The sequence below is a fragment of the Hypanus sabinus genome, chromosome 19 (assembly GCF_030144855.1).
Source record: "Hypanus sabinus isolate sHypSab1 chromosome 19, sHypSab1.hap1, whole genome shotgun sequence".
Classification (NCBI taxonomy): domain Eukaryota; kingdom Metazoa; phylum Chordata; class Chondrichthyes; order Myliobatiformes; family Dasyatidae; genus Hypanus; species Hypanus sabinus.
In genome coordinates, this window is record NC_082724.1 from 63951819 (window position 1) to 63972113 (window position 20295).

The following is a 20295-nucleotide window of genomic DNA, read 5'->3' on the forward strand; positions in this document are numbered from 1 at the left end:
CCAGCAATTAAAGGTCCAGAGCCATTAAACACTCCTCATAGCTTAACCCTTTCATTCCTGGAATAACATTTGTGAACTTTCTCTGGACCCTGTCGAATGCCAGCACATCTTTTCTTAGATTCTGGGCCCAAGACTGCGCATAATAATCCAAATGCCATCTGAACAATGCTTTATAAAGCTAAGCATGATATCCTTGTTTTCATATTCTAGTCCTTTCCAAATGAATGCTAACATTGTATTTGCCTTCCTTATCAAAGATTAAATTACTATAGATTGCACATTTAGACGGAGACATAACGTGAAGATTTTTATTCCTCATGTATATAAAGGATGCAAGTAATAAAGTCAATTCAATTCAATTCAATTCAAAGGCCTTCTGAAATACCAAGTAAACAACGTCCACAGACTCTACTTTGTCTATCCTCCTGGTTAGTTGCTCAAAGAATTCCAATTGACTTGTCAGGCAAGATTTCCCCTTAAGGAAACTATGCTGACTTTGGTTTGTTTTATCATGTGCCTCTAAGTACCCTGAAACCTCATCTTTAATAAGGGACTCTAACATCTTGCTAACCATTAAGTGATTGGCAATGGCTAACTGGTTTCCTGTCTTTGCCTCCCCCCCCCCCCACCTCCATCTTAAAGAGTGGAGTGACAATTGCAATTTTCCAGTCCTCTGGAAAAAATCCAGAATCTAGTGATTTCTAAAAGATCGCTAATAACACCTCCAAAATCTATTCAGCTACCTCTTACAGAACCCTGGTCTAGGTGACTTACACACTTTCAGACCTTTCAGTTTCCTAAGCACCCTCTCCCAAGTAATAGTGACTACACTCACTTCTGCCCCCGATACTCTTGAACATCTGGCATGCTACCTGTGTCATCCACAGTGAAGACTTATGTAAACTACTTATTCAGTTTATACGCCATTTCTTTGTTCCCTTTTGCTACCTCTCCAGCACCATTTTCCAGTAGTTCGATATCCACTTTTGATCTTTTATTGTTATTATTGGCTAGCTTACCTTCATACTTCATCTTTTCTCTCTTTATTGTTTTTTTAATTGCCTTCTTATGAGGTTATGTAGATATGGAAGAGCATTGCTCTCTACTCTAGAAATGATATTCACTCAGTATAAATGTTAATAATGCCCAGGAAATATAATAGCTGATGGAGCATGGTTTTGACTTTGTGGAGACAAGTAAATTTAATCAGAACTCAACTTACAATGTAGCTGTAGCAGATCAGTCTTCAGCAAGCAAAGGTTGCCATTCTGTGTGAACAGCGAGATACCTCACTGCTTTTCAGTGTTGCCATCAGGAGTAAGACAACAGTTTTCCCAAACAGTAGTTTTTACCAAGCTGACAGGACTTTGGATACTATAATGACATATATGTGATTTGTACCACTGCTGTTGTGCATACTCTTAACTGTCCAGTGCAATCGGAGCCTCAGTTACTCCTCAGCTTTCTTTCTCCAGTCCTGCCAAAGGGTTTCGGCCTGAAAAGTCAACTTTACTTTTTTCCCTAAATGCTGCCTGGCCTGCTGAGTTCCTCCAGTATTTTGTGTGCACTGCTCGGATTTAGAGCATCTGCAGATTTTCTCTGGTTTGTGATTACTACTCTGTTCTGAAGTCTCTTCCAGGGATGCATACCCTGAAAGTTTGAATCTTTCCTTCGACGGGAGTTCAATGAAACTCTCTCTCACTGTCCCCCCACTGCTGCTCTCCAACTCTTTGACCATGTGTTTACCCAGACCTGCTACCTCAGCCATGTATCCTTTCTGGTAACATGTCTACACCACCAGCTTATACCACACAATTTCCAGATTTGTTTTCAAGCTGCTTGATTTGGATCCTCCGACGACACCAGGTACGCACATTCAATTGATTGCTTCTCCCACTGGGTTCTACTCGCCACCTTTCTGCCACGAGGAGGTACCCAGTGTCCCCATTCCAGTCACGTCCACAATTCCAAATTCTTTTTCCGCCACCTAAAATTGAACTGTATGTTTCTTTATCCTCTGCCGGATCCATGCTCTTAATCGCCGGTTCTTTGACTTTCTCATGTCCTGCAAGGATCGGAAGATCGCCCATCTACGAACCACCGAACCTGCTGATTCCAATGTCAGCAGGGCTCGATGTCTTCGCCCTGCTGCTGACCTTTAACAGCTCCAACAATTCAGAGCAAACTCAAAATGCGGACTCCACTGCCACCAATGCAAGTTCCAACTACCTCAGGCACCTCCAAAGTGCAGATTGCACAACCTCCAACTCCAGCTCTGGCTTTGACCTCCAGGCTGAGTCTTCACACGCTGCCATTGGAACCCCAGTCTTCCCTTCCCCCACTGTCACTCCGCAATCCTGTCTCTCTCAGGTCCCACCACAGGCTCTTGGGCCCTTGGAGACCCTCCAAGACCCTCCATCTTCCTCTCACTCCACCATCCTTGAATATCCCAAACCTCCATACCCCTCAGACACTACGGATCCTCTTCCCCCCTCTGATCCCGGCTCTCATCCATGCTGAGTCTTCACCATACCCTCTGACCTTCCCCTCTCTGAGGCAGAACATTCTGTCCTCAGTAAGGATCTCACCTTTGTCTCCCTGCACCCACACCTCAGTGAGTAGCATGCCTACTATAATGCTGAGCTCTTCTGTGGCCTTCCTCTCCTAGCCTATTTCTCCTAACCTCCTCCTCCTCCTGGACTCCCTGCCCTGGTCTTCTGCCTACTCTGGACCTTTTCATTGCCAGCTGCTGACGGGATATTAATCATCTAGACTTTAACGCTCCTCATTCCTATTCCAACCTCACTCCTTCCAAACACTCTGCTCTGCATTCCCTCCACACTAATCCTAACCTCACCATCAAATCTGCAGACAAGGAAGGTGCTGTAGTAGTCTGGCTTACTGAACTCTACCAAGGCCTGGTGCCAACTCTCAGATACCTCCTCTTACTTACCCCTCAAATAGAACCCCACAAGGAATGTCAGGCCATTGTCTCCCACACCATCACCAACCTTATTGACTCTGGATCTCCCATCCACCACCACTACCCTCAGTTCCTGCATCCCACGCCTTCCATTTCTAACTCCTACCCATGATCTACAAACCCACTTATCCAGGTAGGTCCATTGTTTCAGTTTGTTCTTGCCCCACTGAACTCATATTGGCATAACCTGTCTCTGTTTTATCCCCTGAAGGTCAGACCCTTCCTACCTACATTGATCTTTTCAAGAATTTTAAATTCCCTGGCCCCTATCATCTCATTTTTACTATGGATGTCCAGTCCCTATACATTCCATCCCTCACCAGGAAGGCCTCAAAGCGTTCCATTTTTTTTCTGGACACCAGACCTAACCAGTTCCCCTCCACCACCACTCTCCTCCACTTAGCAGAACTTGTCCTTGCTCTCAATAATTTCTCCTTGGCTCCTCCCACATCTTTCAAACAAAAGGGGTAGCTGTGGGCACTAGCATGGGTCTTAGCTATGCCTGCCTGTTTGTCGGCTATGTGGAACAGACTATGTTCCAAGCCTAAAGTGGTGACCGTCCTGCACTTTTACTATGCTACATCGATGACTTCCTGTAACCATGCTGAAGAACTGACAATATGCACAGTATTTGACCTGTCAAGTCATGGGGCAGTCAGTCTCAAGTTTCCTTTGTTCCTTGAATCCCAAACACAGGATTCCTCTTTTCTAAAAGATGAAGTGTTAACCAATTTAAAAATTTCATTCCAAGTTTCCTCAGAGATTGAAGTCTGTAAATCTTGTTCCCAAAAATTTTTAATTTTGTCTATAGGAGCGTTTCTCATTCCTAGCAACATACCATAAATATTGCATACTGAACCATTATAAAAAGATTTCAAATTAAGAATTACATCCAATAAGTTCTTTTCAGGGCTTATAGGAAATGTATATAGTTGAGAATGCAGAAAGTCTCTAATTTGTAAATAACGAAAAAAGTGAGTTTTAGGTAAACTATATTTAGCTGACATTTGCTCAAACGAAAGAAGATCTCCTCCATCAAACAAATCTTGGAAGTATTTAATACCCACTATATCCCATTCTTTAAAAACTGAATCGGTCATCGGAGGTTTAAAATAATTGAACAAATGGGACTAGACAAAGAAAACCTTAATAGACCAAAGAATTTCCTAAATTGTACCCAGATCCTCAAAGTATGTTTAACTACCAAATTTTCAGTTAGTTTACTAAAAGATAAAGGGAGTGAGGATCCGAGAAGAGAAATAATAGAAAATTTATTAACAGAGTTAGCTTCTAAAGAAACCCATATCGGGCAGTCCTCACAGTTAATATAATATGTCCAAAACGTAAGATTTCGTATATTGACTGCCAAATAAAAAACCTAAAATTTGGTAAAGCTAAACCTCCATTCTTCTTAGATTTTTGAAGATGAACTTTATTTAGTCAAGAATGTTTGCTTTTCCATATATAAGAAGGTATAATAGAATCGAGAAAATTAAAAAAAAGATTTAGGAATTAAAACAGGTAATGCCTGAAAAAGGTATATAAATTTAGGTAAAATGTTCATTTTAATAGAGTTGATTTAGCCAATCAAGGATAACAATAAAGGCGACCAGTTTGTCCTTTTTACAAAATTCAGTCAGGTAAGAAAATTTTCATTAAATAGGTATTTATAATTCTTGGCAATTATTACACCCAAATAGGTAAATTGATTTCTTACAATTTTAAAAGGAAGGTTAGTATTAATTGATAACAAATTATTCAGAGGAAAAAGTTCACTCTTATGTAAATTCAGTTTGTATCCTGAAAACTGGCTAAAACAAGAAAGTCGAGAAAGCACAGGAGGTAGCGAAGTCTCAACATTAGAGATAAAAAGCAATAGGTCATCAGCATAACTTGAAACTTTATGAACAGTCCCTCTCCTTAGAATACCAGTAATATCATTAGATTCTTGAAAAGCAATGGCTAATGTTTCTAAAGCCAAATCAAAGAGCGAAGGGCTCAGGGGACAACCTTGTCTAGTTCCACGTTGAAGCTTAAAAGGTTTGAAATACTGAAAATTAGTAAGGACCTTAGCAGAAGAAGATAGATAAAGTAATCCATTGAATAAAATCAGGCCCAAAATTTCTAAAGTTTTAAATAAATAATTCCATTCAACCCGATCAAAAGCCTTCTCAGCATCCAAAGAAATCACACATTCCGATACCTCCTTAGAAGAGGAATAAATAACATTTAATAAACGACGAATATTAAAGTGGGAATATCGATTTTCAATAAATCCTGTCTGATCATCAGAAATGATAGATGGAAAAATATTTTCAATTCTACAGGCCAGAACTTTAGATAGGATTTTAGTATCAACATTAAGTAAAGAAATTGGTATGTACGAAGAGTGTTAAGTTGGGTTCTTGTTCTTTTTAAGAATAAGCGAAATAGAAGCTTCATAAAAAGATTGTGGTAATCTACCGAACTTAAAGGAGTCTGAAAAAACCTTATAAAATTCTGCAGAAAATCCATCAAGACCCGGAGCCTTCCTTGAGTGCAAGGAACGTACAGCCTCAGCAATTTCCTCATACAAAATAGGTTGAGCCAACTGTTTTAGGTTATCAACAGAAAGTGTAGGACTGTTTAATTGATCTAAAAAATTATTCATTACAGTGTTATATTTGGGAGGGTCAGAACTATAAAGTTTAGAATAAAATTCTTTAAAAATATTCTTTATTTCTAAATGGTCAGTTGTCCTATCACCATTGGCTTTACAAATTTCTTTAATTTGCCATTTAGCTATAAAAGTTTTTAATTGGTTAGCCAATAATTTACCTGTTTTGTCTCCGTGGAGATAAAATTGATTTTTATCTTTTAAAAGTTGAGTTCCAACTGGATATGTTAAAAGAAGATCATATTTAGTTTGAATTTCAACACACTTTTTATATAAATCAGGATCTGGAGCCAAGGCATATTTTTGGTCTAATTGTTTTAACTGATTAGCTAACTCAATTCTCTCCTTATTAGCTTTTTTCTTGATACTTGCAGTATAGGAAATAATTTGACCTCTAATAAAAGCCTTAAAGTCATCCCATATAATAAGACTAAAAGTCTCTTCCAAAGTATTCTCTTCAAAAAAAGGAGTAATTTGTCTTTCCAGAAATTTTAAGAAATCTTTATCAGCTAACAAAGTTAAATTAAAATGCCAAGATCTGTTTATTTGAGGAAGACCAGGGAGATTTAAAGATAAAAGCACCAGAGCATGATCTGAAACAGTTATTTCTTTGTAGTCACAGGATCGAACTAAAGGAATCATTTGACTAGCAATAAAAAGTAATCAATCCTGGAATATGTATGATGGACATGAGAAAAAAATGAATACTCCCTATCTAGTGGATGTAAGAAATGCCATATATCAGCAAAACCACATTTCATTAAAAAAGATTGAATAAACAAAGCTGATTTATTAGGTGTCGCTGTTTTAAAGGATGACCTATCTAAAACTGGATCTAACCAACAATTAAAATCTCCTCCCATCACCAATGAGTAAAGGCTCAGATCTGGCAGAAACGAAAAAAAGCACTAAAAAAAATCCTGGATCGTCTGTATTGAGAGCATACAGATTGGCAAATACCATTAATTTGTTATCTAATTTTCCTGATACTATGACAAAACACCCATAAGTGTCAGACACTACTTCATGTTGGGCAAAGGGAACTGTATTATCCATAAAAATCAAAACTCCTCTAGAAAACACAAAGTACACTGCAGATGCTGTGGTCAAATCAAGGTGTACAAACAAGCTGGATAAACTCAGCAGGTCTGGCAGCATCCATTGAAACGAGCAGTCAACGTTTTGGGCCGAGATCCTTCATCAGGACTGAAGAAGGAGGAGACAGGGGTCCTATAAAGAAGGTGGGGGGAGGGTGGAAAACCAATCAGAGGAAAGATCAAGGGCTGGGGGAGGGGAAGCAGGGAGGGGGATAGGCCAGAGAGGTGAAGAAGGAATGTAAGGGGAAAGCACTATGGGTAGTAGAAGAAGGCAGAATCATGAGAGAGGTGATAGGCAGCTAGAAGAGGAGACAGAGTGAAAGTAGGATGGTGGAAGGGAGAGAGAGGGAATTACCGGAAGTTGGAGAATTCGATATTCATACTGAGGGGCTGGAGGCTACCCTGATGGTATATGAGGTTTTGCTCCTCCAACCTGAGTTTGGCCTCATCATGGCAGTAGAGGAGGCCATGTATGGACATATCTGAATGGGAATGTGAAGCAGAGTTGAAGTGGGTGGCAACCAGGAGATCCTGTCTATTGTGGCGGACAGAGTGGAGGTGCTCGACGAAGTGGTCCCCCAATCTGTGCCGGGTCTCGACGATGTAGAGGAGGCCACACCGAGAGCGCCGGATGCAATAGATTACCCCAACAGACTCACAAGTAAAGTGTTGCCTCACCTGGAAGGACTGTTTGGGGCCCTGAATGGTGGTAAGAGAGGAGGTGTAGGGACAGGTGTAGCACTTACACATGCAGTGATAAGTACCAGGTGGGAGATCTGTGGGGAGGGACATGTGGACCAGGCAGTCATAGAGGGAGTGATCCCTGCAAAAAGCAGAGAGGGATAGAGAGGGAAAGTAGAGAGAGGAAACTCCTCTAGACTTAGCCTGGAAAGAGGAGTAAAAATGTAGTCCTTTCCATCTGCTGAAAAGATGTAAGTTGTCACAATTACATATGTATGTTTCTTGTAAAATAAAATTGCGGCCTTAAGTTTTTTAATATAGGCAAAAATCTTATTCCGCTTCACAGAGTGATTTAATCCTTTCAAGTTAAGACTTAGTAAGTTCATAGTATAACCCATTATTAATACTATTTAATAGAGAAATTAAAGTAATAACCAGTAAAGTGAACATTAAAACCAAACAATAAGCCTTGAAATAGGGTAACCAAGCAATGGATTTGGCTAACATCCCAAAACAGCTCCCAGAAAAAGACACCCCCCCCCCTTTGCCAAAGTCAGAGGGTCAGCCAAAAGAAGGCTGGCAGCTACAGCTAATGACATCACCCTCCCAAAACAACCTGCTGATCGACTCCTAATTAATTCCAAGGTCAACTGTATTCCAGGCTAGACTAAATAACAGCAAAAAAAAACAGCTCTCAGAACAAGAAGACAAATAGATTAATTATTACAGTTTCAAAACAATACAATGAAAAATACCCAAACTAAGCCATATTGATAAAAAAAACCTCAAAAAAGTGTATGAAATAATAAAAAACTTAGCAAAATTCATAACATATCACACTCAGTATTAACTCATTAAAATCTTATTTTCTAAATAAAGCATTTAAATCACAAGGAAGTTTAGCTGCGAAGATTCATCAAAAGTAAGAGAAGCAATTATTCATACAGCAAGATATTAAATTGTCAATCCATTGTTTAAAAAACTCTTGGGCTTCTTCACTCGAGTGAAACCATTCTTTAGAACCATCTTGCAGAGTGATTCTAAGACAAGCAGGATAACAAAGAGACAGCTTTAAACCTTTGTTAAAAAGTTCCGACATAACCTCTTGAATTTAGCACATTCATTCATGACCTTGGGTAAAAAATCCTCAACAATCCTGATCTTCTCACCCTTGTAATCAATCATTCCTTTTCAATGAGATTCACGAATTAAACATTCCTTTGTTTGAGATTCATGAAAACAAATTATATCTGATCTGGGTTTGGCTTCCAGAGGTGGTCTCGGGACAGGCAATCTATGAGCTAGATCGATCATAGGTGCAGACGGTAAGATTTTTGGAAATAATTGCACCAAAAAGCTTGCAAAGAATTCAGCAAGCTGATCACCTTCCATTAACTCTTCAAGACCCAGAATTCATAGGTTATTACTTCTGATTCTGTTTTCTAACTCAATAATCTTCTGTCTCAATTTCTCATCAGATTTAGATTGCTTTTCACAGAGCTTTTGCAGGTCATCCATTCCTGCATCCAAAATTGTCGGAGTTTCCTCATTCTCTTCTATTCGTTTATCATGCTCAGTTAAGGTTTTTTAAATAGAATCCAATTTTGTGTCAATTAGTTTAAATTCAAATCTACCTTGTTGAAACCCGTCGGAAGATTCTTTTCTATGTTTTTGAAGCAAATCCATTATAGAATCCAAGGATACAGGAGCATCTTTTTTTTTTAGTACCTTTGTCACCCCTCGTACTCATAGTAAAAAATAGCATGTTTAAAAGTGAGGTTTCAAAACAGATTGGAAACAGTAAAGTAAGTGAGATAGGAGTGACTGCAAGAAGCTGTTACTCCATCCACAACCAGCAGGAGAATCCTACATTTTAATTGACCAGTACCCCTCCTCTTATTTTGAAAATATGTCCCCATGTTCATGACTCTCCCATTTCATCCATCTTCATCCTGTTGCCATGGACTGTTGGTTGTTACTATTCCATCCCCATTCTAACAATTTCATAAAACATGTGCCATCCTTTGTTTATATTAGCCAATCAAGTATACAGAAGTACAAGAATAATTTCTCAGGACAGTTCAGACAAGAACCACATCCCAAATGAGTTTGATACCCACAGATATTTTGCAGTCTTAACCGAGGCCTCTAGTTATCTCTTATTACCATGATAACAGTTAATCCTTCTGCCTGCTTTTGAACCTTGAACATAGTCAAGTCACTTTTATTGTCATTTCGACCATAACTGCTATGTACAGTACATGGTAAAAATGAGACAATGTTTTTCAGGACCATGGTGTTACATGACACAGTACAGAAATTAGACTGAACTATGTAAAAAACAACAGAGAAAAAAAAACAACTATACTAGACTACAGACCTACCCAGGACTGCATAAAGTGCACAAAACAGTGTAGGCATTACAATAAATAATAAACAGGACAATAGGGCAGTAAGGTGTCAGTCCAGGCTCTGGATATTGAGGAGTCTGATAGCTTGGGGGAAGAAACTGTTACATAGTCTGGTTGTGAGAGCCTGAATGCTTCAGTGCTTTTTCCCAGACTGCAGGAGGCAGATGAGTTTGTATGAGGGGGTGCGTGGGGTCCTTCAAATGCTGTTTGCTTTGCGGATGCAGCGTGTAGTGTAAATGTCCGTGTTGGTGGGAAGAGAGACCCTGATGATCTTCTCAGCTGACCTCACTATCTGCTGCAGGATCTTGCGATTCGAGATGGTGCAATTTTCAAGCCAGGCAGTGATGCAGCTGCTCAGGATGCTCTCAGTACAACCCCTGTAGAATGTGATGAGGATTGGGGGGGGGGGGGAGGTGGGAGATGGACTTTCCTCAGCCTTCGTAGAAAGTAGAGATGCTGCAGGGCTTTCTTTGCTATGGAGCTGATGTTGAGGGACCAGGTGAGATTCTCCACCAGATGAACACCAAGAAATTTGTTGCTCTTAATGATCTCCACCGAGGAGCTATCGATGTTCAGCAGGGAGTGGTCACTCCATGCCATCCTGAAATCAACAACCATGTCTTTTGTTTTGATCACATTCAGAGACAGGTTGTTGGCTCTGCACCAGTCCATTAGCCGCTGCACCTCCTCTCTGTAAGCTGACTCAACTTTCTTGCTGATGGGACCCACCACAGTCGTGTCATCGGTGAACTTGATGATATGGTTCGAGCTGTGTGTTGCAGCACAGTCATGGGTCAGCAGAGTGAACAGCAGTGGACTGAGCACACAGCCCTGGGGTCCTCCATGCTCAGTGTGATGGTGTTGGAGATGTTGCTCCCGATGTTATGTCCTAACTGTAATGATCTGTTGATATGCAAGCCAGGGCAGTACAATATGGAGAGCAAGTTAGATGACTCCCCCTTTCCTTGCAGTTGATGAATCCAAAGGAACAGCACACACGAATAAAATTTGGCACAGTGGTATTGAAGTCACCATTCAGCATTGAATTCAACATAGGACCGTCTTAGGAGCTCTTAGCTCTAGATATTTCCCCTCAGGGTTTACTCCCATAGCCTTTCCCATGACTGGCTATAGCCGCAAGGCAGCAGAGGTTTGAGATCAGAGAAGGAAAACACTAGAGCCATTAACCATTGTTATATGTTACAATCTTCATGTATTGATTCAAACTGAAAGTATTTTTTTGTTCTGCGATGGTTGCTTCAACTACTACAGATCTGTCACCAAAGATTTTTGATATCTGACATTCCAGAGAAGAAAACAGACATGTTAGTTCATCTGTCATCTTTGAACCCCAAAACCAGAGAGTAAGCAAGTCATCCCCAGTCCCAAAGGACTGCTCAAGAGAGAAGACAATCAATAAAATGAACTACGTTTCCCCATGATGTCTTAGTATCACATTTATGTCTATCTGGGAGATTTAACTCATGGCTGCTTAACTAACTTGATTTTTTTGATTTTACAGACCCAAAGGACTAATTAGGGCTATTGAGTCCAAGGCACCTTCCATTATAATCTGAAAACTGCTTCATGTTAGAAGCAGTTTGCCAATGCTATTTACTCAGAACTGTGATTATATATAAAGGGATCAGATGTGGAAAGGGTGAGCAGCTTCATGTTCCTGGGTATCAATATCTCTGAAAATCTAACCTGGGCCCAACATATAAATAAAATTACAAAGAAGGCATCACAGTGGCTGTAAATCATCTCATCTAATTATTTGAGATGATTTGGTATGTTACCAAAGACATTTGCAAATTTCTACAAATGTATTGTGGACAGCATTCTGACTGGTTGCATGATCACTTGGTGTGGAGGGACCACTGCACAAGATCAGAAAAAGCTTTAGAAAGTTGTAAATTCAGCCAGCTCCATCATAGGCACTAGCCTCCCCAACATTCAGAACACCTTTCAAAAAGTGATGCCTCAAAAAGGAGACTATCATCATGAAGGTCCCCCATCACTCAGGTCATGCCCTCTTCTCATTGCTACCGTCAGGGAGGATGTACAGGGGCCAAAGACACACACTCAATATTTTAGGAACAGCTTCTTCTCTTCTTCCATCAGATTTCTGAATGAACGATGAACCAATCCTTGAACAGCATCTCAATGTTTTTGCACTACTTACTTACTTTATACAAATAATAAATATATTTGTTTTTTTTCTTATATTGCATTATAGTTCTACCACAAAACAACAAATTTCACAACGTATGCCAGTGATATGAAATCTGATTCTTATTAGATAACAAGCAAATGGTATCAGTTCAGCATGATGTAATTGATTGCCGACATTTGAAGCGCGTTTCTAAAGAAGCCCATAGTGGATTAAAGTGAAACTGGGGATTTTTAAATATCAGCCTGCATTATCTGAGACATATCTCCTGCACCCAATAAAGTGTCCATTGAATGAATGTTTGTTGTCTTCTGCTGCTGTTGCCCCCACTTCAATGTTCAATGTGTTGTGCTTTCAGAGATGCTTTTCTGCACATCGCTGGTGTAGTGCATGGTTCTTTGAATTACTGTCACCTTCCTGGCAGCTTGAACCAGTCTGGCTATTCTCCTCTGACTTCTCTCTCAGTCATAAGGCATTTTTGCCCACAGAACTGCTACTCTCTAGATGTTTTTTTTTGCTTTTCACCCCATTCTCTGTAAGCTAGAGAATGGAGATCAGTAGCTTTTGAGATACTCAAACCATCCACGGTCAAAGTCACTTAGATCACATTTCTTCCCCTTTCTGATGTTTGTTCTGAACAACAACTGAACCTCTTGACCACATTTGCATGCTTTTATGCATTGAGTTGCTGCGACATGATTGGCTGATTAAATATTTGCATTAACAAGCAGGTGTACTAATAAAATAGCCACTGAGTGCAGATCTGTGGAGAGGGCTTGGAAGCACTGTGTAGGAAGATAGCAAATGAAAGTCATGAATATTGGACAATAGAAGGTTTTTTAAACGTGTACCTATGTACAATGAAAATGACTGGACTGAAAAATACTGATCTTGGCTTCATTGAAGTATTTATATTATAAATGGCTTCTTTAATAGTGAATCTAGAATGGACTTTCTTTTGTGCTACCCAGCAATTAGACACCTGAAGGCTTCTGATGTGGGACTAGGCTTATTTTGTCCTCCTCATTTCCTTCTCCACCTGAACTTTAACCTTCTGTCCCCGTTTCTGTTGTACAGTATGTCCTTAAGTAAAGACTACTCAATTGGTAACCAAATAGCGGAGTAGGTACTCATAACTTTGAGTAGGAGACCCCTGGAGAGGAGCATATAAAGAGACTGTAGTTGCTGGGATCTGGAATGAAAAACAAGTCTTGATGCAAGTTCTCAACCTGAATCAACAATTTATCATGGATGCTTTTGGACCAGCATTCTGCTTTTCGGCCCTCAGGATGTTCCTAATGATGGTGCGAATTTTTATTTATTTATTATTTTATTGAGGTTATGCACAAAGTAGGCCTTTCTAGCTCTTCAAGCTGCACTGCCCAACAATCCTCTGATTTAACCTTAGCCTAATCATGAGATAATTTACAATGACCAGTTAACCTCCCAATCAGTACATCTTTGGACTGTGGAAGGGAACTGGAGCATCTGGAGGAAACCCACGTGACCATGGGGAGAACTTAAAGGCAGCAGCGGAATTTTGCTACAGGAGCATCCAGCTGCAGTGCTCTGAGCCTTCAAAATAATAAGAAGCCATTTCAGGAAGTGATAGTTTTTACCTCCTGAATGAATGTAAATAACTGTTACTGCCATACAATGAAGGAGCCGTGTAAATGTCTGGAGCAATTCACACAAAATGCTAGAGGAACTCAACTCTGGATTTCCAGCATCTGTAGAATCTCTTGTGTTTATGTAAATGTTCGGGTTCTCCTGGATCGATCATGAGGTAATTCAACTCATGATAGACCAGGAGTTTCATATTATGGATAAAAGGAAAAATACTGGGTTGTGCAGCAAAGCTTAAATGTTTAGATGACGTCAGTCTATGAGCACCTGCTGCTTTGGAAGTCTGCAATGCTGACATACAAATGTGTCTGCTATGCTCAATTTGGGATCCAGCAGTGAGAAATAAAAGGATGCAAATAACTTCAAAGCACTAATCAATTTATTCAGTACTCAAGAGAACATAAGCAACGCTTATCTAAATAAACACCCGCAGGTCTCAAGTCTACCATGGAGTGCCTTACTTCTCTCCTCTGTCCCTGACACCGCTTTCCACGTGGTTTGGTGGTGAAGCCCCTCCATAAGTGTCAAGTGGTTGTATTTGCTAGGAAGTGATACCTCCACCCTTACACAAACAAGCTTTCCTTCCCCAGAGTTTGCCAATGTAGCATACCCTGGCAGAGTTTAAAGACAGGCATGTTCCATGATAGTAGATTTAACATGATCCACAATTCATATTTCAAAATATTTCAATGATTTCGGCTACCCTTCACTTGATTTAATATAGCAGTTACTCAGGATACAGCCACGTTCTGCACATCATTTTTCAAAATTAGCTCAGCTACCACTCACTCTGTTTAGCATAGCAGCTCCTCAGCACGTTTGCCCATTGTTTGGCTTTACATTACCATACAGCCTCTATTCTGGGCTTTTAGAAAGCTCCATGAAACTTTTACTTGATAACCTAATTGAAGTTGCATTGAGGAGAAAACTCGAATAGATAACAGAATTTAGTGGTAGTGCGCAGTCTAGAATGATTCTGAGGCTAGGAAGTTGTGAGAGATGGTGACATTAGTGATAGTTGTCTGTCATAACAGACGATGACAGGAAACCGTGCGGGGGAGTTTTAAAGTGGAAAAGCCAGTGCACTGGGGCAGTTCCACTCACCTAACCTTGTAAGTCTGGGTCCAGTGGTAGAGTAGTTGTCAGAATTGTGGTCTCCCTTGGTTGCAAGTCAATGACCATGGTTTCTTCTATGCTTTGCCATGCCCTTCATTCTCCTCAAAACATTACAGACCCACCTTCCTGTCCATTGGATCTTATTGTTTGTCTCATCCACTCAGTCTGCTGGAGCTAACTCCATGTATTAGGACAGGAGTTTCCCTGTCTCATCAGAGTATGAAACCCTTCAGCTGCCCTCATCTAGTTGCTGCTGTTGCATTCAAACAACCAGTTGGGGCCACAGGTGAAAGCTTGAGTGTCTGCTGGGGACAAAAAGTGAATGAGATATGAGAATGGACATGAAAAGCCCCTTCACCAGAGGTGGTACCCCTCCTTTGGACACTCCATACACTCTAATCAGATTAGTCCTGCACATGTAGTCCTGTATTTGAGGACTCATTGAGGAGAGTTTTATTGAAGTGCAATCTGCATCAGCGTTGTTCATTGAAAGTCCAGATATAAGCAATATCCACTGTAAAGGAAGAGCGGATAAGGTCTTGACATTGCTTAATAGATCTCTTCCCATGTGATCCCATGACTACTTTTAGTCCAGTTCCCAGTCGATCAGCAACAGGAGTGGTAGAAGAGCGCTCATAACAAGTGCAGTGGATTCTGGGTAATTGGACCATCAATTAATCATGACAACTCTTAAAGAACAAAAACTAATTGAGAAAAGTGCCAAGATTCCCTTCATTTACTCAGGACACTATGTCAGTTAATTGGGACAGGACACTTACCAAACAGGTTCTAACTAGCATCAGTTGCCTTGCGCTTGTGTGGCCTTTAAGACACTACACCATGTTTAGTGTGAACAGTTTTTAAATAGCATCATTTCCATGTGTCTATGTTCAAATAAGTGATTTTTGTTACTGATATTTGGTGAGAAATAAACAGTAGGACAATTCAGAACCGTCTTGCTCACTGTGGTTTCAAGCATTCAAGCTTGGAGATGCCAGAAATGACTGGGAGAGGAAATGAAATGGGTTCACTACTTCAACAAGTTAGGAACTACAAAGAATTTGAAGATATTGACAATCATCTTGAATGTTACAATAAAAATGAAGATTTGGAGGATGCAATTGTTGATATCATTGTTTGAAGGCAGTCCGTTATCTGCACTAGGTGTCTGTGCTGATTTTGTTCATTTACTGTCAATCAAACGAACATGGCAGCAAGATGAATTCCTTCATTCATAACTGGTAGGAACTAATACACAGTTTTATAGTACTGTTGTCCTATTGGTAGTGTTCTAATTTGTTCTTGTGTTTCATTTAAGTACATAATTTGTTACACGGTTTGCCTTTTTATACCTTTTTAACTATTTCCATGAAAATTCGGCTTAATTGTGTTAGCCACTTAATTGGGCTAAAATATATTGGTCCCAATGTCTCCCAATTAACCGGAATCCACTGTATATCCAAAGTGCACAATTCGCAGTGGAATTTGAGGAAAACTCAGAGATAATAATGAGCAGTCTCTGCAAATGAAGCAGACTGACAAAGAATACAGGTTGAGTGTGAAAGTACCATTAATTAATTGTAGCCAAAAGCAAACAATAAAAAATGTTGTGGATTTCTGTTTTGATTTCAGATTTCCAGAATATGCATTTTTTTGTTTTCAGTTTTTGAAAAAAGCTGGTTGGTACATAAATGAGCATAAACAATTGATTTTGGAACAATATGGCTGAAAGCTATATTGCTGCCATGCTGGAAAAAGGTGTTGTTAATACATATCATAACAAAAACTTAAGTGGTTGTCCAAATTTCAATGAGTAGACCCAGGAAGAATTTCCAATATGGTCACTATTGCATTCTACTCTAGTTAAATAAATCACAGCCTTATAAGATCAGGCTCTTAGCATCCCATGTTCTAAAAGTCCCAAGATCCAGATTTCAATGAAAATAGTTAATTTATTGTGTGTATACAATCTCCCACATTAAAATAATGATGGCAGAGAATATTTATAACATTGAATATAATGACTAGTAAGACAGCTCACTTTACGGTATTGACTACATTTGTACTCTTTACTATCATTTATCTGACATAACTTTGTTTTTTAAACTTTCAGGATCTGAGTAACAAGGATCTGAAGCGAGATCTCTACATAGTTGCTCATGTTATACGAATAGGTAAATTCTTCATATTTACAATTAACTGTGGTTCAGAACTTAAAAGCTAAATATTTAACGAACCACTAGAATCCCTGTGAAATTTCAATATTATTTTAAGGTATGCAATTCTGAAGTTGATTGCAGGCTCTTTTCTATCACACTGTTATACTTTAAGGTAAGAATTTTAAAAACAGTAATTGATATTCCAGTGGAAGAACAAAGGCTCATGATTACTCACTGGAAGGATGAATTTTTACTGTCAGAAATTGTTCATTGAGTTCAAAGTGGGGTCACTAGATTTGCCTCTTCATTAACAACTGAATTGCCACCATGTTACCTCTGAATGCAACATCTACTTGAATCAAACAGTAATTGTTTTGCATGAGTAATTTGGCATCCAAATGGCATACAGGCTGAACCTCCATCTCAAAAGTTCTGCACAGACGATGCTGTTGAATAGCTATTGCTCGTCACTAAGGATATCAGTAAAATATTGTATCTATATCATTCAATCTTGAAATCATCCTCCTAGTACAATAAACTCACTACAAGAGGTTTGCCCTCTTTTAGCCTCTGTCTGTTTCTTTCCATGCTTCACACCACCACCCCCCAGCCTCATTTCCATTCTTTCCCTTTTCCTTCTCCATTCTAGTGCCCAACATTCCTGAATTCATGTTGCACTACAGTTAGGAATAATAGCAACTGACATATTTTCCATTGGTTTCATGCTCTTATTAAAAATATGGTGACTTGGCTGCAGAAACTACAGTGTATGAATGGGAAAAAAAGTATTAGGTTATTTAATACTTGATTCCTTTGAAAGAAAATGCATATTTCCAGTATTTCAGCTGGTTGGGGTTTGCAGTATTTGCAATTTCAGCACAGTGTTTAGCAATGGGCAATTATCAGGTGTTCTGAGCTGAGAATTTTTTTTCAAGTTAACCCTTTTGCACTTCTTCTTGCAAGGTCGAATGTTATCCAATGATTCAAAGAAAGGCCCCCCTCACATACAGTACCGGCGCCCATATGGATGTGCAGTGCTGAGCATGATGGATGTTCTGCCATCTGTTTCTGAAGTTCGCGAGGAAAAGGATTTCGTTCTAAAGGTTTATACGTAAGTGAAGTATGTTTTAAATGGAATTAAATCCTACAGTCTTCCAGAAAATCAGAGATCTGAATGGAATAAGGATTTAGGTATTGCATAAGGAATGTAAATTGTGTAGACTGAATGGATCAAGGGTGTGTTTCATATTTCTTATTGTTTGGATATTTAGTTACAAACAGATTTGCTTAATCTTGTCGTGGTTTCTTGAAATAACCAGGAGACGCAGAAGATTATTTGAGAAGCTTAAGCCCTTATTTGCACACAAAAGCTGAGACAATTAATGAGCGTGTCACTAATTGCCCGCCGAGCCTAGTACACAGTATTCTTTATAGTAATTTCTTATCTCAGTTACATTAGCATACCCTCTTCTCCTATCTCAGTTACATTAGCATACCCTATTGGCTTGCAACGCTTATCACCAGCACATTAGCTTCTCGATTCGCCACCAATATTTCTGCTCAGTAGCCCATACTTCCTCTAGTCTACTCCCTGGAACACGTGTCCCCCTTCCCAGCCTTGACTGGTCCCCATACCATCACACCACTCCATGATCCTGTCTACCGCCGTTATTTCTACATGCTCACTTTCACTGTTAGCTACATTCTTAAGGCGCTGATGCATTCAATAGTACAGAGGCAATACAGAAATTACATTCTGGCTAATGAGTTGGATACATAGTAAATATAAGGCTGGTTTTTCACAGTTAGCTACATTCTTAAGACACTGATGCATTCAATAGTACAGAGGCAATACAGAGATTACATTCTGGCCAATAGATTGGATACATAGCAAATAGCAAACACAAGGCTGGCCACATAGTTCTGGCCACACAGCAAGTGATGCAACTTTATTCTCCAATAGTCTGAGCTACAGAATATGCTATTATAAATTTTATTTAGAATTAAATGTATTAATTATTATATGAAGAATACCGTTATATAAATGTATCAGTGTCCACTATGATGGGTTAATCAGCAGTAGCACACCATGCAATGACTGTTTTCATTATGTGTCACCATTTGAAAATTCTTTTTTGGCAACTTTTGCTTCAATTTCTGCACCTATGTAAGCACAGGAATGGAAAAAGTTCAGGCTACAGGTGGATCAGATGGTTTGTGGAAGACAGCAGTCCAATAATGGGAGTCAAGATGTGGATTAGCAAAAGCTTAGGGCTGAAGTGCTCAAGTCAGAACCTGTAATTAGCACTCTGGGCTTTGGAGTTATCGAGTCCAGGGACTGTGAAGAGCATTTGAGTTAATGAGCCAGGACTCAGAATATCAGTCTGGGGGCATTTAATGATTTGGATTTCTGAAATTGGCCATTTGGTTGAGGGGCATGCAATTAGGTGTGCTGGTCCAGCAAGTGACATAATTAGTTGGAGAAAGGGGACTTTGGAGCAACAGGACATTGGAGTTAAGGGATCTGTGGCTGGGATTTAGCTCATTAGGACAACTGGCATCTAGGAAAATTCAGTTTGTAGAACTAATAGAACTAATATTTTCATAAAAATCACTTTTTCTATTGCAGCCATTTGCAAAGTTCAAAGAAGCGTTCATTCATGATAGATCTAAGGAAGATTGGAAATTAACATACCAAAATTCAGAAATTTGTGAACTTTTCAAAGTTTGTATGTAAATATGCATGCAAAACTTAGCTTCCTAACCTATTATTAACTGATCTGGGTTGGGCAATTCACTACACAACTCTTAATTAATTCAAGGCTTATTGTCTCTGCACAAATATCAAAGGAACTAAGTTAAACCCAGGCCAACTCAAAACATTGTTACATTGCTATGTTAAGTACACAATACAAGAAAGGATCTATAATATGCAGTATGATTAACTCTAATATTGCACTTTCTAATGTTTCAAGCTAAGTTTAAGCTGGACAAGTGTTACCCAAATGTTGTATCAATGTATCAACGATATTGCTGAGGATTTACTTAGATATGTACTTCTTGCTCATCCACCTATCCAAGACTATATTTTGCAGAATCTGCCCTTTTGGAGTAAAGTTTGGAACTGGGCTCTGAATATTAAAGTACATCCTTGGATTCATAATATTTCACATATTATTGTTTTACTCTTTGTTCTAATGTATTTTCCAAGGTGTTTTCTTATGACAACTGAAACAACAGAAGCATTTGCATGCTAAATCCCATTCCAAATCTCTAGTGATTTTGTCTAACTTTGCACTATGATCTTTTCTCACATTGAGTACTATGTACCTACACTTCATTATATTTTATCAATTGATGTTATATACCCCAACATATGATTTGAAATCAGGT

At 39.3% G+C, this 20295-nt stretch overlaps 1 protein-coding gene across 1 annotated transcript in view; it reads left to right on the forward strand.

Annotated features, from left to right (window-relative positions):
* The window catches only part of dock3 (dedicator of cytokinesis 3), a 964109-nt gene that overhangs the window by 524562 nt on the left and 419252 nt on the right, over nt 1–20295 (forward strand). The window contains exons 11-12 of the mRNA XM_059944552.1: nt 16857–16917; nt 17866–18013. Of these exons, the coding sequence (XP_059800535.1) occupies nt 16857–16917; nt 17866–18013 (209 nt within the window). The remainder of the gene's footprint in view (nt 1–16856; nt 16918–17865; nt 18014–20295) is intronic.